General features: G+C 39.7%; 1 protein-coding gene across 3 annotated transcripts in view; it reads left to right on the forward strand.

The window, feature by feature from the left end:
* The window catches only part of KPNA5 (karyopherin subunit alpha 5), a 30,860-nt gene that overhangs the window by 3,180 nt on the left and 8,311 nt on the right, over positions 1-19,369 (forward strand). For all 3 annotated transcript variants that reach the window (XM_066613639.1, XM_066613646.1, XM_066613654.1), the window contains 10 exons: positions 269-402; positions 7,221-7,322; positions 7,403-7,502; positions 9,924-10,018; positions 10,869-11,000; positions 11,864-11,952; positions 12,255-12,354; positions 14,982-15,145; positions 17,029-17,107; positions 19,198-19,323. In XM_066613639.1, the coding sequence (XP_066469736.1) occupies positions 269-402; positions 7,221-7,322; positions 7,403-7,502; positions 9,924-10,018; positions 10,869-11,000; positions 11,864-11,952; positions 12,255-12,354; positions 14,982-15,145; positions 17,029-17,107; positions 19,198-19,323 (1,121 nt within the window). The remainder of the gene's footprint in view (positions 1-268; positions 403-7,220; positions 7,323-7,402; positions 7,503-9,923; positions 10,019-10,868; positions 11,001-11,863; positions 11,953-12,254; positions 12,355-14,981; positions 15,146-17,028; positions 17,108-19,197; positions 19,324-19,369) is intronic.

The raw sequence follows: 19,369 nt of genomic DNA on the forward strand, positions 1-19,369 counted from the left end.
ATTAAGAGTATCTAGAAATGGCCTAAACTGCTGTAAGAATGAGGGGTTCAATAAGCTTGCATAAGCCATATGATAGCTGAAATTCCTGTGAGATAATAAAATGTTGCATATGGACGTAAGATGTAGAGGGTCTCTTCCCCCCCCCCCCCGTGTTCACAGTGCATATTCATATTTTATCTTTTGGTTCTTCTCAAACTTGCTGACAATCACAAGAAGAAAATGTCATCAGTTGTGGGTTTGGTGTAAGCTCTGTTACTCTTTATTGTAGATACCATGGCAAGCCCAGAAAAAGATAATTACAGAATGAAAAATTATAAAAACAATGCCCTCAATCCCCAAGAAATGCGACGACGAAGGGAAGAGGAAGGTATTCAGCTTCGAAAACAAAAAAGGGAAGAACAAGTGAGTCTTTAAACATTAAGGCTGTAGTCCTATACACAATTACATGGGAATAAGTCCTACTGAACTCACTGGGGATTACTTCAGAGTATAGTTTTGTGCTGTAAGTACAGTAAAGCAGGTTAGGTTGCTCAAAGTACAGAAACTTCTGGTGTGCCCTGCATCCCTGTATATGGAAAAGTGTGGGCTTGGTCTGCAACTTTTGTGACTTTAGCAGACCATGGGGTCCTTACAAGAAGAACATGAATGATGATAGTCATATTGTTCTACCAGTTTCTAGTTTTCAGAGGTATTGAATGGGACACATCAAGACCATCATTCTTGATCCATGATGGATTTGCTGTGGCCACTGTTCCAGAAAATATCTATATAATTCCAGAGCTTTGGGCTACCTTTCTATAAAGATTAATTCTCAGTCACAGTTTTAAATGTTTCTATTTATGTAATGCTTTCAAGCTGAAACCTAGATCTAGTTCAGACCTACAATGGAAGTGTTGGGGAACCAGCTGCTCCTCTTGGGTTCTGAACTGAAGCAATTATAGACTGGAACACAAGCAGCTTCTAGTTCAGATATATTTCTTTTCTAATGAGCAATTGCCCAGTGCACAGCTGACATACCTGACACACACACGTCAGCTATGAAAGAATACACTCTTATAAAGATGCATGGTGTTTTTACACTTTCACAGCAACAAAGACCATCCTATCACAGTTTTAATTGAATACACCAGTAATAAAGTAATAGTCATGTTTAGTGATCAGTAGCTTGTTAAAATTAACCCAGGTGTCTTTAGTTGTTGGTTTTCATTAAATGTTGTCCCCAGAACTTGTTAGCCTGTTATAAGCATCCAGCAGTATTTCATCTTTGTGTATTGATAGGTCTGGGTAATGCTCGTTATAAAATACTGTAGAACTTGCACTGCTCTTTAGGATCTCATTAACACAACATGCTAAAAGACAAGTTCATACATATTCCTAAGTAGGAACATCTTTAGCTAACAGGTGTACCTTTTTCTGCTTTGTAATAAGAAAATGGTTGCACACACATTATATAGATTTCACGGCTAGGAAGTTTCTCGCTGGCTAGGTGGCTGCCTCTGGGGCTGCACACGTTTACTTGAGCTCCGTCTAAAAAACTTCCTTTTCTCCTGTTTATGTGTGCCTTATTACAATATTTTCTTTTCTGCGGCACCTCTGAATGCAGTTTTGCAAGCCAAGTGTTTTGGTTTGCAAATGTCCCTATTGGGGATAAGAAATCAGCTTTTATCTGTAAGTATGAAGAAACGAAGTAAACGACAGAGAACCAGCCCAGCTGCCTCCGGGGAAACCGCCCTGAAGAAGAAACGCAGCGTCAAGGTCTCTAAACAGCTGCTGTTATCGGAATGTCCACTTAATTATGGAAAAGTGAGTAAGACTGTGGAATTAATCTCAGAGGGTGCTGAGGTGGTAGAAGAAGGGAGTCAAACATTAAGTCATCCTGGAGAGAGGAGTGAGACGCCATTATCCTCCGGTGCTTTCAAGGGGGCGTTGAATTCCAGCTCTGTGTGTAATGCAGCTACCAGCACAGACAATTTGGAATGGATAGGTCTCAAGGAACTGAAAGCCCTGTCTGGCAAACAATGTGCTCTTATCTCACAAACTCTGCTTACTATCTTCAGAGGCCAGCAGGCTATGGCCTGTAAGTTAGAGGCTTTGTGTCGTCAGTTGAAAACACTCACAGTGAAGGGCAGGCCTCCCTGTGTGGGTGACATTCCTGTTGTTCCCTCAACGTCGGAAGTGAGGACAGGAAGAAAATTGCAACCTTGCAAGATCTCCCTCTCCATTTTTCAAAGCCAGTTAAACTATGGCAGATGGCACACAAAATTCAGAGCAAAATCTTCTCTGAGCAGTCTTTTATGCTGTGATTTGCACGAAGTGGACTTGCAGAATGTGACCAAATTAAGTTCTTCTCCCAATTGGCAAAATGTCCTGTTGTCTTTTTGACAGGATGTTATACCTCAAATGCTTCTTAAGTCATCTTCTCTTTTACATCATTTTGGAATACAACCTAAGAAAGTCTATTATGAACCTCCCATTATTACTTTTACTCAATCTTGGGGAGTTAGACATCCTGATACAGTGAGGGCAGAGGTTTCTCCTATTAGGCCTAGAACTTTTGAGCATCTGGATTCACAACTCTTGGACCCCACTTTTGAACTTCAGTTGAAAGAGTCATTTTCAGAGCTAGCTCTGCTAGAACAGGAGCGTTTGATTTCTGCCTTGAAAGAGCTGGTGCAGTACTTTGAAAACATACAAGACACATCAGCTTCTACTCCTTTCCAGAAACAGGATGATTCTCCAGAAGATTTGATGGATATGGAGGTAGCTGTGAAGCAGATACCTGCTCCTAGGACTTTTCATCCAGACCTACAGTGTCTAATGGACTTTAAAGAACAGTCCATGATATCTTCTCTTTCTTCAACTTCTCTGTTGCTCCCTTCTCAGGTTGGAGAGAATACCCTGGATGAAGTAAAGTCTGCGTCTGTTGCCCATGGCTCGGTGCTCCTATCTACACAAAGTGGATGTCAAACCCCTGGATTAATAGAAACTGATGTTTTACAGCAAAGTCATCTATCTAGTAATTTGACTGTGTTGGAGGCTGTTGAACCTTCATCTGGCAATGATCAGACAATTTTGGATTGTCCAGCTCAGGGTTCTCCAAAAACTGCAAACTTGTATCCTGTTGTGGAGTTGGGCTCAAGCCCAGTTGGGATTCAAAGAGTTTCCAATGGGGTTCCCTGTAGAAATGTGGGGGCTGTGACCCTGTATTGAATCCCTGTGTGGCAGCCGATATTAGTTTTACCATCTCCTCTGTTGCAAATAGTCAGGCTCCTTCAGTGGTTATTTGACCTGAGAGCAGCTAATGTACTTCATCTTGTTTCATGGAATGTGGCGGGGTGGGCCGGGAAATTTGGGCAGTCTGATTTTTTTGATTTCGTCAAGAAATGGGATGTTTTGTGTTTTCAGGAAGTCTGGCTTTCCTCTCCCCCTCCCCCCCCCAAGTAGATGGCTTTAGAGCTTTCTTAACTCCGGCGGTCCCTGGTTTGGGAAGGGGTAGACTTAAGGGGAGATTACTTTCATTGGTTTCTACGAATTTGTCTATTGTAGTGGAATCCTTGCCCGCTTTTGACCGTTATACTCTGGTGGTAAAACTTAATTTACAGCCAATTCCCTTAATTTTGGTAAATGTGTACTTCCCGCCACTTGTGGGTTTAACCACCTTAAGGCAAATATGGATCAATTTTGAGAAGCATCTCGGGGAGATCCAAGAGGCATATCCTTCTGCTCAGGTGGTCATTTTGGGAGATTTTAATGCAAAAATGGGCAAAAATGATTTGGAACTTTTTACAAAATTTGGAGCTTTCCCCCCGACTTTTTCTGACCCTCCTCCATTGCGCAAATGGGTTTCTAACGACTGTAGGTGTAATCGTCAGGGCTTATTTTTGGCCCAATGCTGCATAAAGCAAGATCTAATAATCCTTAACGGCTCATGGCCGGAGGATCACCCAGCAGTGTGTTCCTTTTGGAAGGGGACTAAACCCTCACTTCTTGACTATGTGGCAATTTCTAGGTCGTTGTTACCGGATTTGTTGGATTTTAGGGTACTCAGTAGATCAGAGAGCGACCATCTCCCTTTATCACTCAAATTTTCAACAGTTGAGCAGTTTAAGTCAAGAGAGATCATCACCCTACTGACCATTTAGGTCCTGTGACAAGTTGTGTGAAATGGACCAGTCAGGTTAGTGCTAAAATTCAAGGGCTTTTGAGTTGTGAGCGGGTAATGGGCTTTAGGGATGCAATTATAGCTAAGGAAGGTGATCCTTTGTCACATTATAATAATGTTGTTGCTGCCTTAAAGCCTTTTTTAAGTAGTTATACGCGCAACAATATTAGTCAGAGAAGTAGATCTTATGACTGGTATGATTCTGAATGTAGGATCCTGAAGAAGCAGGTTACTGCTGCTTTGATTTTGGCGAGAGAATCTCAATTGGAGGTTCATTATGTGCATTTAAAAAATTTAAAAAACAATTTAAGGAAACTATTAAATTTAAGAAGGAAATCTTTTTAAGAAAAATTGGGAAGATTTAATTAGTGCAGCTAATCAGAAAAATACATCTCTCTTCTGGCAAATAATTAATCCACTACTGAAGGTGTTTCCCTCGGGAGCCTCAAATTATATTACAGCATCAGAATGGGTGAAACATTTTCAAGGGATTTATGCATCGGAGGAACCCCCTTGTCCAGATTTAAGATCTAAATTATTAGCTGAAGATCTCCCATCTTGGGAACCTGTAACCAGTGAGGAGGTTGTCTCTCTTATTAGGAGAGTTAAAAGTGGAAAAGCTCCAGGGGAAGATTTTATTAGAAGTGATTTGCTTAAAGAACATCAGGATTGGTGGGCTCCAACTTTGGCTGCCCTATTTTCGTATATTGATGAAACAGCTAATATGCCTTCTGATTGGGGTTGGGCGATTATAGTTCCCGTTTATAAAAAAGGAGGTCATGAAATTCCCTCAAATTACAGGCCTATTAGCTTGCTCAATGTCATCAGTAAACTTTATGCCTTGCATCTGAGAGAGAAGCTATTGACCTGGATGGAATCTCAAGACATTATAGCCGATATTCAGGCAGCCTTTTGCCCTGGAAGATCACACCTTGATCAAACTTTAGTGCAGCAATTTCTTGTCGAAAAACATCTGGCCACTAGGGGTTCTAGACTTTTTGCAGCCTTTGTTGATTTCAAGGCTGCTTTTGACCTAATCCCTAGATCAAGGCTATGGGATAAGTTTGCAGCTTCGTCCATTGACCATCGATTATTGCTGCTTATGGTTAGCTTGTACAGTAATTCTGGCATAAGTATTAGGTGTTCATCTAATGGTCATCTAACGAATCCAATTTTGGTTAATAAAGGGGTTAGACAGGGTTGTGTTCTTGCCCCCCTCTTATTTAATTTTTATATAAATTCATTGATCACTTCTTTTGATGATCTGGCCTTACATCCTCCAAAGCTTGCTGATCGTCATGTTCCTGTTCTGGCATATGCCGACGATGTGCTTATATTATCAAGAACACAGGTCGGCATGAGGAGAGCTCTTCGCCATCTAGCCCTGGTCAGTTCACAGGAGGAATTAATTATAAATTCTGATAAAACAAAGGTGCTGGTTTTTGCTAGACGTTATAAGGCCTTTTGATGGCTCCTTAATGGGAAACCCATTGAGCAGGTTAAAATAATAAAATACCTGGGGGTGATCTTTCATTATCAAGGAGACCGTTTGGCCCACAAAAACTATGTCGGTCAATTAGCACAGAAAACATCTGGTGCCATTTATTGTTTTTATTCATCTAAAGGCGCCAAATTTCTTCCTGCGGCTTTAAGGCTGCACACTGCTAAAACTAGGGTTCAATTGCTCTATGGCTCTGAGATCGCCCCATATTTGAATACCAGGTCTTTGGAGGTGATCCAGACCAAATTTTTGCGCCAATTGATGTATGTTCTCCGATGTGTGCCGAACACCCCAAGTATAGAGATGTCGATGTGGCTAAATGCCTTACATTATTTTTTGAAGATTCTCTCGCGACAGGATAACTTTACTTATTTGATCTTTTCGGATTCTTTTGTAGGCACCTGGGAAAAAAGGTGCTTGGATCATTTCAAACTCTGCGATCTCTCCCCAGAGTGTTTAATGATGATGAGCCTGGGAGACGCAAAAGAAATTTTGCGTCAGAGGTTGGTAGACCTTGAATTGAGATCTGCGAGAGCCAGACTTTCTGTGTATGTTTTTCTTGGGGATCAAGCTCTTGCGTTTTCTCCTGCCAGATATTTTTATAATATTGTTATTCCTAAATTTAGGATTGCTTTTACTAAAGCTAGGTGTAATGCACTTTTATCAGCTGTTCTTTTGGGCGTTATGCAAGGCGCCCCTACTCAGAGAGACTGTGCCCCTGCCCTCAAAATGTGGTGGAGACAACTGCCCACATTGTATTGCAATGTCCATACTATGATGATTTGAGATCTAAATTTATCTCCCCGATCTTCGGTATTGAAACGGGGATGCAGGTGGAGGAAAAGCTTGCTTTTTTGCTTTCTGATGTATACTCAGATATATCACTCAGGGTTGCCCGCTTCTGTTATGCTGCACAGTTGGTAAGGAAGAAAATTGAGAGTGTAAATCTCTGATTTTATGATTTTACATATGTGTAACGGGGTGTTGGTTTTAATTCTGTGTATTTTGTTTTGTTGTTTGTGATCAGCTGGTCGGATGACTGTAAATAAAGAAAAGAAATAGAATAGATTTCACAATACAATGGAAAAGGCTGTGCGACATACAATAAACATTTGATTTATACATAAAATGAGCCACCTCAGAGTCATCACTGTTCACAATACTACTCTGGGCCTTCAATTTCTCTGACATAAACTAAATTTAAGAGGTGTGTGTTGCAGGAATATGTGCCTGACCCACTTGTGTACAAATTGCACCTATACCTCTTTAGCAGTTTTCAGCAATGCATGTGACCATTGCCAAATTGTGCAAACTGCAACTGGATAAGAACTCCATTTAACACAACAATTGTAAGGAAGCTGTCAAAGTGATTTTAGGATTCTAATTCACAATAGATTCATTTTATGAGAAACAGTTAAGTAATTGAGTTGATCAAATTAGTTTTAAGAGTGGGAAACTAATAAAAATGTATATTTGGTTATATAAACCTTACTTCAAACAAACTTTGAACACCCTTCCCCCCCAGGCAAAAACTAAATCTTTCATGTTTTTTCTTAGTTGTTTAAACGTAGAAATGTGTCTCTCCTGGGAAGTGAAGAGTCGATGCAAGAAGGTCCCATTCAGGATCCTGACGTTAGCTCTACTGTACCTCTTCCTGAAGTAAGTAGCTAAACTGATTTAAAGTATGTAGACAAATATGTTTTAAGGGGCAATCAGTGATTATGACTTTCCATTTTTAGGAAGATGTAATTACATGTGATATGGTGCAGATGGTTTTCTCAGATGATCCTGACCAACAACTTGCAGCGACCCAGAGATTTCGGAAGTTGCTTTCTAAAGGTAAATCAATGCTGTATTAATGTCGTCTGTACATATTCAGTGGGTCAAATGAAACTTTTTTTTTTTTAGCAGAGCTTGTTAAACGGTTTCATCTACTTCTCATCACGTGAGTGGTTGTATTCAGATATAATGGTAACCACCAAAAATACTTTTGTGAAAACAGCAATATTAACAATATCAAAGTGACAGGATAGTGCCACTTCCTGTATATTTGCATACTTCTCATATATTTGACTGTTCATTGTTGCCCTTATAATTCATCTCTGTGTGTTTTAAATAGTCTGTTAAGCGACTAATGTAAGACAACTTGCAACTTTTTATGGGAAGTATATTGAGACACCTGTTGTTGTAATTTGATTTTGCTCCGAACCTTTGCTCAGAAGACTTTTGTAAGCAAAAGTAAGTTGGAAATCTGCTTTTAGGCCAGCTTGTTTGACAGTGATATTGTATGTATCAGCTATGCTGTCCCCAGGATATTTTATGCGCTGTGATGTATTAAACATGGTGGTGTCTTCAGAACACCTATGACTTTTAAAATAATTTATTAAATGAGGCATTTATTTAAACTAGTGAACAGTATATAACAGCCCAATGCTATACTTTGAGAGCCTGTGTGATGCATGGGCAGCAGTGAGGCTTCCACTGCATCCCGCAACTGGCTGGGGAACAGAAACGTTTTATTTCCATAGTCTGCCATTCCATGGTGTCCAATGAACCTACTCGGACCTATGCTGGCTCTTTTGTTTGCGTAAATCCAATAGGTCCAGAGGCTACTGTTGCACCTAGATCCACCCCGTCCTCTCTCTTCCACCACAGCTTACTGGTACAGTGGGCGATCTTCAGGCTGCTGGCACCCATGTGTGGTTTCTGGGCTTTTTCACTGGTGCCAGTTCTCTGGAGTTGCCATTGGGCCATAGGATATGATGGCAGATTGCTAGATCCATCATTGCATTCCACCCACAAGATTGGGCTGTTAGATGCACAATTCCCTGTGATGTATTCACTAGAATTATAATTTCAAACCTAACACTTCATTTGATTAATTGGTAGAGCAAGCTTTCATTATAATTTTTATAACTTAAATACTGAAAGTGTTGTATAAGTTTTTGGGGGAAAAAATTGAAACTTTATTAATACTTTATTGATAGTTGGGGAGCTATTAAGAAATAATGGGGTTAGGAAGGACATAGCAAAGAGGAGATTCTTCTTTGTCAGTACTTCACAGGTCATTGCTTCAGGTGGTTATCTTAGGCTTAAGAGAAGACGCACTGAGCCCAGTGCAATCAAGCTGTCAATACAGTGTGATAATTGCAGGAGACTGCTTCTTCTTCAGCCCTTGTTTGTCACTCCAGGCTAACATGGTTATGAAAGACTGATAAGTTAGGTGGCAAGAGGCTGTTCCTACATCCCATTTGCCCTCTAGATCTTCACATGGACTTGTTCTTGGCTGAGTGAAGCAAACAAAGTCAGCATTATTCTTTCATCCACTCAGATGTCAGCCCTGGCTGTCTGAGGACTTGCAAATTACTTTCTGCAGCCATGAATTGTTCCTGCCACAGGAGGGCAGTGTACGTGCTCAGTCTCAGTCTATGCCAGTATAGGAACGGCGTGGGGGTGGTGGTGGTGAAAGCAAGAATGTTCAGTTTTGGGATGCTGAGAGGCAATGTTGGAGTGGTCTTTCTGAGATCTGCTTGTAGAGAACTGCACAAATTTCCAGTTTGTGATCTTTCATATGGTAGTATAACCTCTTCATAATGTGCCTCATTTAATTTATGGAATTGGCTATTGCAGCATATGGTGATCAATAGTGGGTTAGAAAAAAGGGTTGGAGAAATTCATGGAGAATACACCTACTAACATTAGTTAGCCATGATAATGATCTAATTACCATTTTCTTACTTAATAGTTTAGCTTGCTTCCTACAAAAACCAGACAAAAAAAACCTTTTAGATCATTGGTTCCCAAACTGTGAGCCATGGTTTACAGGGAGCCATGTAAATTAGCCAAGGGAGCCGCAGAATCCTCACGATAAACATGCTGCCCTGTACAATGTATGGATTGAAACCCTAATGGGGAGTTGTGACCAGTAGGTCAAGGGAGCCACCAGTCAAAAAAGTTTAGGAACCACTGCTCTAGATTATTAGTTACATTTGCACTCTGCTCTTCAAAGGAACTCTTATATGACTATTCCTGTGAGCTCACTGAAACTGAGAATGACTTGCATAAGGATATTTAGTGAGCTTTATAGATTAGTGGTGAGTGGGTTTTCTCATTCACACTCAACACTAGTCACAATATCACATGCTTTGCTGTGCTGATGCTTCTGTAATTGCCCTTTTGTTTTGCTGAATGTTCCTCAAAATTAAAATGTTAATCCTGAGAACTTCTGTTCTCATCACTTCTATAAATGTTTGTTTTCAGAACCAAATCCTCCAATAGATGAAGTCATACAAAAACCAGGAGTTGTGCAGCGATTTGTGAAATTTCTAGAAAAGAATGACAATTGCACTCTTCAGGTGAGTTGATAACATGTACTGTAGTATGTCTAATATTTCAAATTCTTTAATAGGTAGATAGTGCCATTTCTCTCTTTCATTTGCAAGACTTGCTGGAGCGGCCAAGAGTGTTGTATTAATGATCCAGAAACAATTGTTTGAATCGTGTTATTGGTAGTTGCTGCTACAGCCCTTCTCTGCATCAGGAAGGATTATTGATGGTCTGTTAACATTTACTCCAGTGTATCATTAACAGTGTAATCATTGCCAAGTTAATGCGGAAGTAATATCCATTATGTTTAATGAGGTATATTTCCACTGAGGTGTATTTAGGATTGCAGCCTATGTAAGCTGGACATTGCAATAGTCACTGAGATTTCTTCCTTTTAATACTGCTAGTTTAGTCTTTGTCTCTTGTGTAGTTTCAGATACAGTTTTTGATTCATATAAAATATTTGTTTTAATTTATATTTTAATTATATTAATTATATAATTTAAATAAATATTTAATTACAACTGTATCCTATGATGATCTGTCTTTAAACCAGTACATTTTAATTGAATTCACTGCTACATCTGCATCCTTCCTTCCTCCCAGGAGCTTAGAGAACTGGGGCATGAGTACTTCTTATTTTTTAACACTGCTATGAGGTGGTTTACACTGAAATGCAGTGATTTGTCCAAAGTCACCAAGGAAACTAGGTAGCTGAGCAGGGATTTCAGACTGTGCCTTCCTGCCTCATGGATAGTGCTGTTTTCTCTTTAGCATAAGATATCTGCAAAATAAAGTTAAAATTTATTTCTGAAAATTTTGCAAAGTCTATAACATATATTGTCTTTTGTTTATCAATTTCTCCCCTGCCCTTTCTAGTTTGAAGCAGCTTGGGCTCTTACAAATATCGCATCTGGAACATTTCTGCACACTAAAGTAGTAATTGAGACTGGAGCGGTCCCAATTTTTATTAAGTTGCTGAATTCTGAACATGAAGATGTCCAGGAACAGGTAACTTTTTGTGATTTTTCTTTTTTAAATTACAAACATTTAATGAATGGTACTCAATTGTTGGGCTCTGAAGCTTTTCAGGACAAGAGAAATGTACAGTCTTATAAAAAGAGTTTTTAGCATTAACATGGTATAGTATTTTATGTATTTACAACATAATGTTTTTACAGTGTAGTCTTATTTTGGGAACTTAGGAACTCCTTATTTTCTAAAATGGATAGGGAGCACTAATCTTGGGGTTTGCCACATAAGATATGCAATATTATTCCAGTATGAACAGTTAATTTTAGTAAACATGCATGCTTAACCTGATAAAAGTATTTTGTTATAAATGACATATTTCAGGAAAAAATACCCATTGACCTCAGATAGCATTAATTATATATGTTCTTAAATTCAGTCAATGCACTAATCACACCTGCCTGCTGGTAAAAAAAAGTCTTAATACACAGGAGACAGCTCTAATGGATCATAATAGCATAGGTGCCCGATCTGGGCCGCCCCTTTTGAGTTTCCCATGACATTGGCAAGGTTGCTTTATACTTGGCAGGTGTGACCTCTGGCATGATAATTTCCTCAATTGCTGCTGTATCCTCAGAGTGTCGGGGGAAGGTTTGAGGAAACTTTGAAAAGCAGTTTGTAATACAACATGGGGATCTGTCATTTAAATGGAAGAAGTCAAAGATTCCATTTGGCATGCCCAAGCCCATCTTTGGATCCAAGCCATTTTGTATATGTTGCAAAGTGTGTTGCTTTTTTTTTTTTTGAATGTAAGAACTGCAGTGTAGAAGAATCAAGGTTTGCTGTATAATGGGTTTTTAAAGTGAATGTATGAATTTTACTTTAATACTCTTGTTTCTAAGGCAGTGTGGGCTCTTGGTAATATTGCTGGAGACAATGCAGAATGTCGAGATTATGTCTTAAGCTGTGGAATACTTCCCTCGCTCTTACAGTAAGTATTAACCAGCTCTCACAATGAATAAATGTTATGTAGACCTAAGCTTTTGAATATTTAGACTTCATTACTTATTTTAATTAACAGCTTGATAATTTCTAGTTATAAAGTTACATAATTCAGATGTTGGCATTTTGGTTTCATTTCTTTATATTTTTTCAAAAGAGTTTTGAGAAATTATGACTAGTTCAAATGTTAATTTCTGTTTTAGAAAATAGTTATTTCAGTGTATTAAAGTTGGGTCACTCCTGTGCAAATAAGAAGCAATACTTATTTCAAAGGTGTTTTTATCTTGACAGACTACTAACGCATTCTAACAGACTTACGACAACCAGAAATGCAGTCTGGGCACTTTCAAACCTCTGTAGAGGCAAGAATCCACCTCCAGATTTTAGCAAGGTAGGTTCCATATTTCACTTTGTGAAGATGGTGTAATGATTAAAAACATACATTGCTTTGATACACCATGAGTTCTCAAATAGAGCAAAATCTTTCTAGAGTTTTAATTGTTGGGTTAATCATAAGGGATCCTGGCAACTACAGCATAGATAATTCTTTTTATTATAGATTGAAAAAGCAGGTGGGCAACACAATCCTGAGCTGCCTGGTGTACGGGACTGCAGCAATGCCAAAAATGGCTGCTGCTGCATCCAGCACACCCCAGGCAGCCACTGCCACCTCCTCAGGAGAAGGGAACTTTTGTCCCCTTCACCCAGGTAGTGAGTAGCCCTGCAATGGGGCTATTCGATTCTACAACAACCCAAAGTTCAGCATCGAATTCAGAGCCTTCATGTTGAGTGGAGTCACTCCCCCCCCCAGAACACCTCCTTCCCCCGCACCCTCACCTACCTCTCGGCTGCCCGGCAGTCCATGCAATCAGGCGGCGGAGCTCTGGTGCTCCACTGGTGCTAGGGCCCGCACACATGCCTTACGGCACATTTGTGACAGTGTGCACCAACAGTGAGCCGGCGTGTACTGGTTAGGATGGGGCCCTTAGTCCATACATACATGGAAGGAGAGTCATACTTACACAAGAACTTCTTTCATGACTGCAACTGTCTTTCGTTCACAGAAGGAGCTTCTACAAGAACAGTAGCACTGTAGATACTCAAGTATAAGTTGATCTTGCAGATAAGGGCAGGTTTTGAGCCCAAAATAATGGCATTTTCTATGACCCTCAGATAAGTCGGGTTTTGTGTGTGTTTTTTTTAAACAACTTAGGGGTGTGTGGACTTCTTTGAAAATGACTTACCAGGAATTATTCAGAGGCAGCAGCATGAAGAAAAAAAGAGCTGTTTTATATTCTTCAAATAGGAAGGGAGATGAAGATGCTTGTGAGAGTTGTAAGCTTTGTGAGGAGTACAGTGCTGCACGTCTAAGGCAGCAAGCCTCATATGTACTAGAATTCCCTTAAGTACCTTCATTTCTCTTACTGTTTGGAGAAGAAGCTAATATGACTACCTTTTTTGTTTGCTTTCTGTTGCTGCCTCAGAACAATTATAGGTAAGTAAAATTGCACCTCATCCCCATCCCCACCTCACCAAGTAGCTGCTCCTAGAAGCTTGATTTACAGTGTTGACATACATATAAGTTGACCCATGTTGCCAGGGCCAAGTTTAAGGTATAATTTTTTTTTACTTATACACAGTAAATACAGTGTAAATACAGTATATTTGATTTACATACGGTAAATACAATACCCAACTGTTAAAACAGAGTTGCCATTGGTAGAGCATAACATGACACTTGTAGTAATTCTAACTTCTGTTTTAAAAGTCTAATCCTAATGAATAACCAAGAAACACACACACACACACACACACCATGAGTTACAGCAAATTAAAAAAAAAAAAAATTTAGTGAGTGGGCAGCAGTTTTTGATATTTTGGGATGTTTAAGGTGCAGACTGTCTAGGGAAATGCATGGTGTTCAGGTAACCCTAGAAATGTCATAATAAAAACCTCAGTAACGTTTACAGTTATGTGTGTTGAAATCCCCTTGCTCTTATTTGGACTTAAATTTGCATAACTGTTGCGCTGGATATAGTCGGTCACAAACACTAAAATTATTGGGACAAAGGTTGTAGAAAACAATGCTTTAAGTTGTAGCTGTTCTGGAATAAATGGGTTATAGATTTAGATACAGGTGGCCCCCTTCATCTGCTGATCAGGTCTGCAGGAGCCCACCCACGCATGCCCGCTCCCCTCGCCTCCAGAGGGTCTTCTGAGCCCAGCAGAGGCGGCAAATGTCTGTCCATGGTCTCTGCCGGACTCGGACTGAGCTCGACAGCTAAAAACACGTGACTTGCAGTTTCACAGTGAAATCAGAAGTGACTTTTTAGTGCTTGGGAAGTCTGAGTAAACCCTGGAGGGCCTTATAAAGCATTAAAAATGTCACTTTGGTTTCTCTGAGAAACCAGAAGTCACATATTTTTAGCTGCTAAGCTCAGTCTGAACACTGCAGAGGCCGCGGATGTCTGTCTGCAGCCTCTGCTGCGCTCAGAGGACCCTCTGGAGACAAGGGGTGCAGAGCTCCTCTCTCATCTGGAAGGTGGGGGTGCAGATGTTCACCCATGTCTGCAGTTTCAGGAAACCGGGAGGGTTCTGGAAAAGGACCCCCGTGAATGTGGGGGCACACATGTACTTTTTGAAAGGTACTGAGGAAGGTAAGATTTTAATTGCATTTTAAAAATAAGATATTTTTATGACATTAAGGGCGCAATCCTAACCCACTTTCCAGCCCATAAGGGCAATGCAGCTCAGAGGTAAGAGAACAAACATTCCCTTACTTTGAGAAGGTCCCCGCGAGTGCCACCTAACTGCATGATGCAGCACACGTCCTACTGGCATTGCTATGCCACTGCTGGAAAGTTGGTTAGGATTTAGGTCCAAGATGATTTAATACCATTCAAGGAATTGTTTTCAGCTTTTTATAATTATGTTTACAAAGGTAGGTAGTTCAACATGAAATTTATAAATAGAACAAAAGGCTAATGTTGTTGTTGTTCCTGCTTTTTTTTTTTTAAGGTACGTCCTTGCTTAGGTGTCCTGTCAAGATTGCTGTTTAGCAGTGATCCAGATGTATTAGCAGATGCTTGCTGGGCCCTGTCTTACCTTTCAGATGGACCAAATGATAAAATTCAAGCAGTTATTGATTCTGGAGTCTGCCGAAGATTAGTGGAACTACTGATGTAAGTCTCTTTATTTAAAAAGCTCTTTTATTTGGAATCTTAAGTCAAAGATATGGATGGTGATACTTTTCAGATCTAGCCTCTTCATCCACCCCCTCCATCCCACAGTCCTAACCTTGCCTTAGGAACCTGAATTGAGGCATTGCCCTGCATTGGTGCTGCCTGTGCCTTTTTCAACATTTATAATACTTTCTGTTCGGTGAGCTCAGCCAGAAACCAAGGGGGAACCTCTAAAAACAGGGCAAACACATAGCCAGCTTAGCCTATTTTTAGGTGTGTCTCTGTGTCTATAAAATGTTTGTATATTATATAATATTAAAAGAAAAGTCAGAGTCCAAACATCTTTCATTTTAGTTGTGTGATTGAACTTCATTTCTGTTTTTGTCTATGTGTGTCATCAGACTTCCGTGACATAATATGATCAGACAGAGTAATAAATGTTATAGTCCAAATTATTCCAAATAATTTAATTTGCTTTGTAGTAAAACATACTAACTTAATTTCTTTAAATTATTACCATTGCCAATCATGCTAAAGATTGAAATTGCTGGTTGGAAGTGTTGGTCTCTTGCTTCACAAATAAACCAAGTTTAGGCTGTAAATCTTTCTCATTTCCATATAGCAGAACATGAAAAACGTTGGTCTTGAAAGCCTTTCCAATGTTTTGTGTTTCTTAGTAATGAGCCATAGTACTTTAAGCACAAGCGCAATGACTTAATTTAGCTCTCCAGAAAAAACGTCTTTGTGCTCAGATGCAGTGATAAATCCTAGTTTGTTTTAATCTCTGGATCTGAGGTTGCTTACAAATTGATTGGCTTTGGGCCAAGAAACCAAAATCTGAAACCATATTTTTGAGGTGTTTTGTAAACCACAGTTAGGGCCATTGCACTTTCAAGAGGCTTCTGCACTGTGGCAGCAGTGAATTTCTAAGGTGGAGGCATAGCAAGCAGCTCTGAGCCATAGTTTGCTTGCTGAGTGCCTGGAAGTTCAAACTAGAGTGTGGGTTCTTAACTATGATTATACAAACTGTGATTTTGTGTTATGTCTGAACTCAGTATTTATGTGCTGTTCTATCTTTAGCTGTATCTCAAGCATACAAAACACCCAACTTTTTTTCTGCTGAAGTAATAGTCCCACAATATCTGACATTGCAGAGAACATTATGTTCTTCTGACATTGCAGAGAACATTATGGGGAGGTGATGTTCCTTTTTAAAGGAGTATCTGTGTATCTCCTGCAACAGACCCAGAAGAGAAGCATTCATTAGTGACTTTGCGCAGCATACAGTGAAAATACTTCCTAAAAAGTACAAATTAATAAATCTAGTTCCAATCTTGCCAATACTACTTAGGTCCTTTGGAAGTGTCTGTTCTGTGTCATACTTGCACCCCTGGTCTGCAATATGGAAATACTATTAAGATTATATACTGCTTTCTAACAAAAAAAGTTCCCAAGGCAACTTATGTAATTTTAATAAATTGTTTTCTTGCCCCCAAAAGGTGCTCAGTCTTTTAAAAAAAAAAAAGGGGCAGAAAAAACTCCAGCAAATGGCCACTGGAAAAGATACTGCACGGGCTGAAAGACTATTGCAATCCCCAAGCTAAATATCCACTATGCTAAAGATCCACCACTTAAAAAAATTCCTTTTTGTCCAATTATCAGGGGAACAGATAATAATGTTCTAACTTTACAAGGCTATACTAAGATAATATGTAGAGCACTTTATAAACAATTGAAATGTACTATATACAGTAGTAGTTGCATGCAAGCTAATCTGATCATATAAAGGGGCTTACTGCATCAGCAACTGTGTGATTTTTTTTCACCTTTAACCCTTATATGTATGATAACCTCAAATGATTTTAGACTTATTTTTTCTCAAGGCACAATGACTACAAGGTGGTATCTCCTGCATTAAGAGCAGTTGGAAATATTGTGACTGGTGATGATATTCAAACACAGGTAAGTGGAACTTTTCAACTTGTAAAATTGATATGTTAAATTTAATATTACATGTTAAAATTGAAATGTAAAATTGAAACTGTTAATGTCGATATCTAAAATCTTTTACACCCTAAAATCCATTGCATTTACTTGATGCTAAACTTGATTTAATTCCAGTATTTGTATTATATAGGCCTATGGGAAGAAATCTTTTCTATGTACACTTGAACAGTTTTGGGCCTAAAAGGTGTACAGGTGGTGCCTCAGTATCTGCGAGGTGCCCGTTCTTAGACCTCCTGTGGATACCGAAAACCACTTATAATCAAATCCGATGTTTTGGCACTTTTAAACCCTCCAGAGGTGACCAGAAAAAAAACTTGACTTCCTGTTTCCCTTGGCATTAAAACTTCACTTGTAGTTTCCTGAGGGAAATAGAAAGCCATGAGTTTTTGCCCGTAAGGACCATTCTGAAGTCCGTGACAGATGCACGTAGCCTCTGTGGGCTTCAGAAAGTCCTCCAGAGGTGACCAGAGCACAGCTCCGGTCATGCTTGGAGGGTTCAGGTTGGGCCAAGTCTGGCTCACTGTGGGCCCAGGGGATCCTCATTGACCCAGATCTGTGGATATAAAATCCGCGGATAAACAGGGTCAACTGGCATTCTTTTCAGCAACAGAAACTATTTCAGTGAATATTATCCCGCTCTGCAAAGTGTAAAATTACAGGACACCAAATTAATTATCCTGTTAATTTGCTTTACTTACTGTGTCTGAAGCAAAACCTTTGTTGCTCTGAGTGTTTGGTTATCCTTAAATGCAAGCTATGTTATGGCTTAGCATAAATGAAGATGTTTGAACCCTTGCATAAAATGTAAGAAAATAGAAGTGTAATGTAAGATTTGTGTGTGCTCTAATTTGTCCTTGGGCTTCCTCGCTTGTCTGAATCTGAAACACCACTTTTAATTTGTTTTGTTTCTTCAGCAAGGTGCCCAGTTTGTAAACTTTTTTTCAAAATTCAGCAACTCCTCAAAGTTGAATTCCTACTACTTCAGAACAGATCATTGACAGCACAATTCTATATATGCCTGCTGATAAGTAAGGCCCACTGTGTTCAGTGGACTTGCTGTCAGGTAAATATAAGATTTTGAGGGAGAGTGTCTTTTGGTGACCAAAAGACAATCTTATAATTCTCTTTGAGTGTTACATGAGAAAAGTAAAGCTACAGGTGGGGCCTCGTTATGCATGGGAGTTCTGTTCTTGGACCCCTGCAGATACCGAAAACCACGGATAATGAAACCAGCAATTTTCACACCTTTAAGCCCTTCGGAGGCAACCAAAACTGTGCTCCGATAGCTCCTGGAAGGCTTTCTGAAGCCCACAGAGGCTGTGGAAGTCTGCCTGGCTTCTGCAGGCTTCAGAACTGCCTTTTCCACTGAAAAATGCCTCCAGGGGTTTCCCAGGGCCTCAGAATGCCTTATATGGCATAAAAAGTCACTTCCGGTTTCCCTTGAGAAGTAGCATTTTTTCATCCAAGAAAGCCTTCTGGAGGCGATCAGAGCGTAGCTCTGGTTGCCTCCAGAGGGCTTAGGTTGCGCAAATTTGGACTCAACATGGGTCTGGGGGACCCACATTGAGCCAGATCTGCAGATACAGAGGCCCCACCTGTAAATTCAAATATTTTCTTGTAGGAGGTGGTCTTGTGTGGGAACTGCTAAAGGACCAATGGAGCACTGCCCAATTCTTCTGCAAGTGTTTGTAGAATAGTGCTAGTAGTTGTTTTCCTTTTGCTCACCAGCCTTTGGATCTGGCCCTTTAAATTTATGTATATATAAGCAACTTCACTCCTTCCTCTTTTTCATCATGTCATCATGTCCATTAGAAGCCCAACTTGTGTACTTGCTCCTGTGTCTTCATATTTTTATTGGGATCTAACTTTTTCCCTGAAGTATACAGTTGTCATTCTTGCACATACATTGAAAACAGATTATAACAGCTACAAAGAGTACTAAGGTTATAAACTATGCATATGAATACCCTATTTATTTCAGCTCTATGGACTATCTTTATTTTACATTGTTTAGGCAGAACTTTTCATCTTTCAAATTATTTTAGGTAATTCTTAATTGCTCTGCATTACCCTGTCTCTTACATTTGCTGAGTAGTCCCAAGGAATCTATTCGGAAAGAAGCATGCTGGACAGTTTCTAATATTACTGCGGGAAACAGAGCTCAGATTCAGGTAATAGTTTGCTGTTTCTGCCCCTTACATTTATGCTTTTCTGTGA

Source organism: Tiliqua scincoides, chromosome 1, assembly GCF_035046505.1.
Source record: "Tiliqua scincoides isolate rTilSci1 chromosome 1, rTilSci1.hap2, whole genome shotgun sequence".
Classification (NCBI taxonomy): Eukaryota; Metazoa; Chordata; class Lepidosauria; order Squamata; family Scincidae; genus Tiliqua; species Tiliqua scincoides.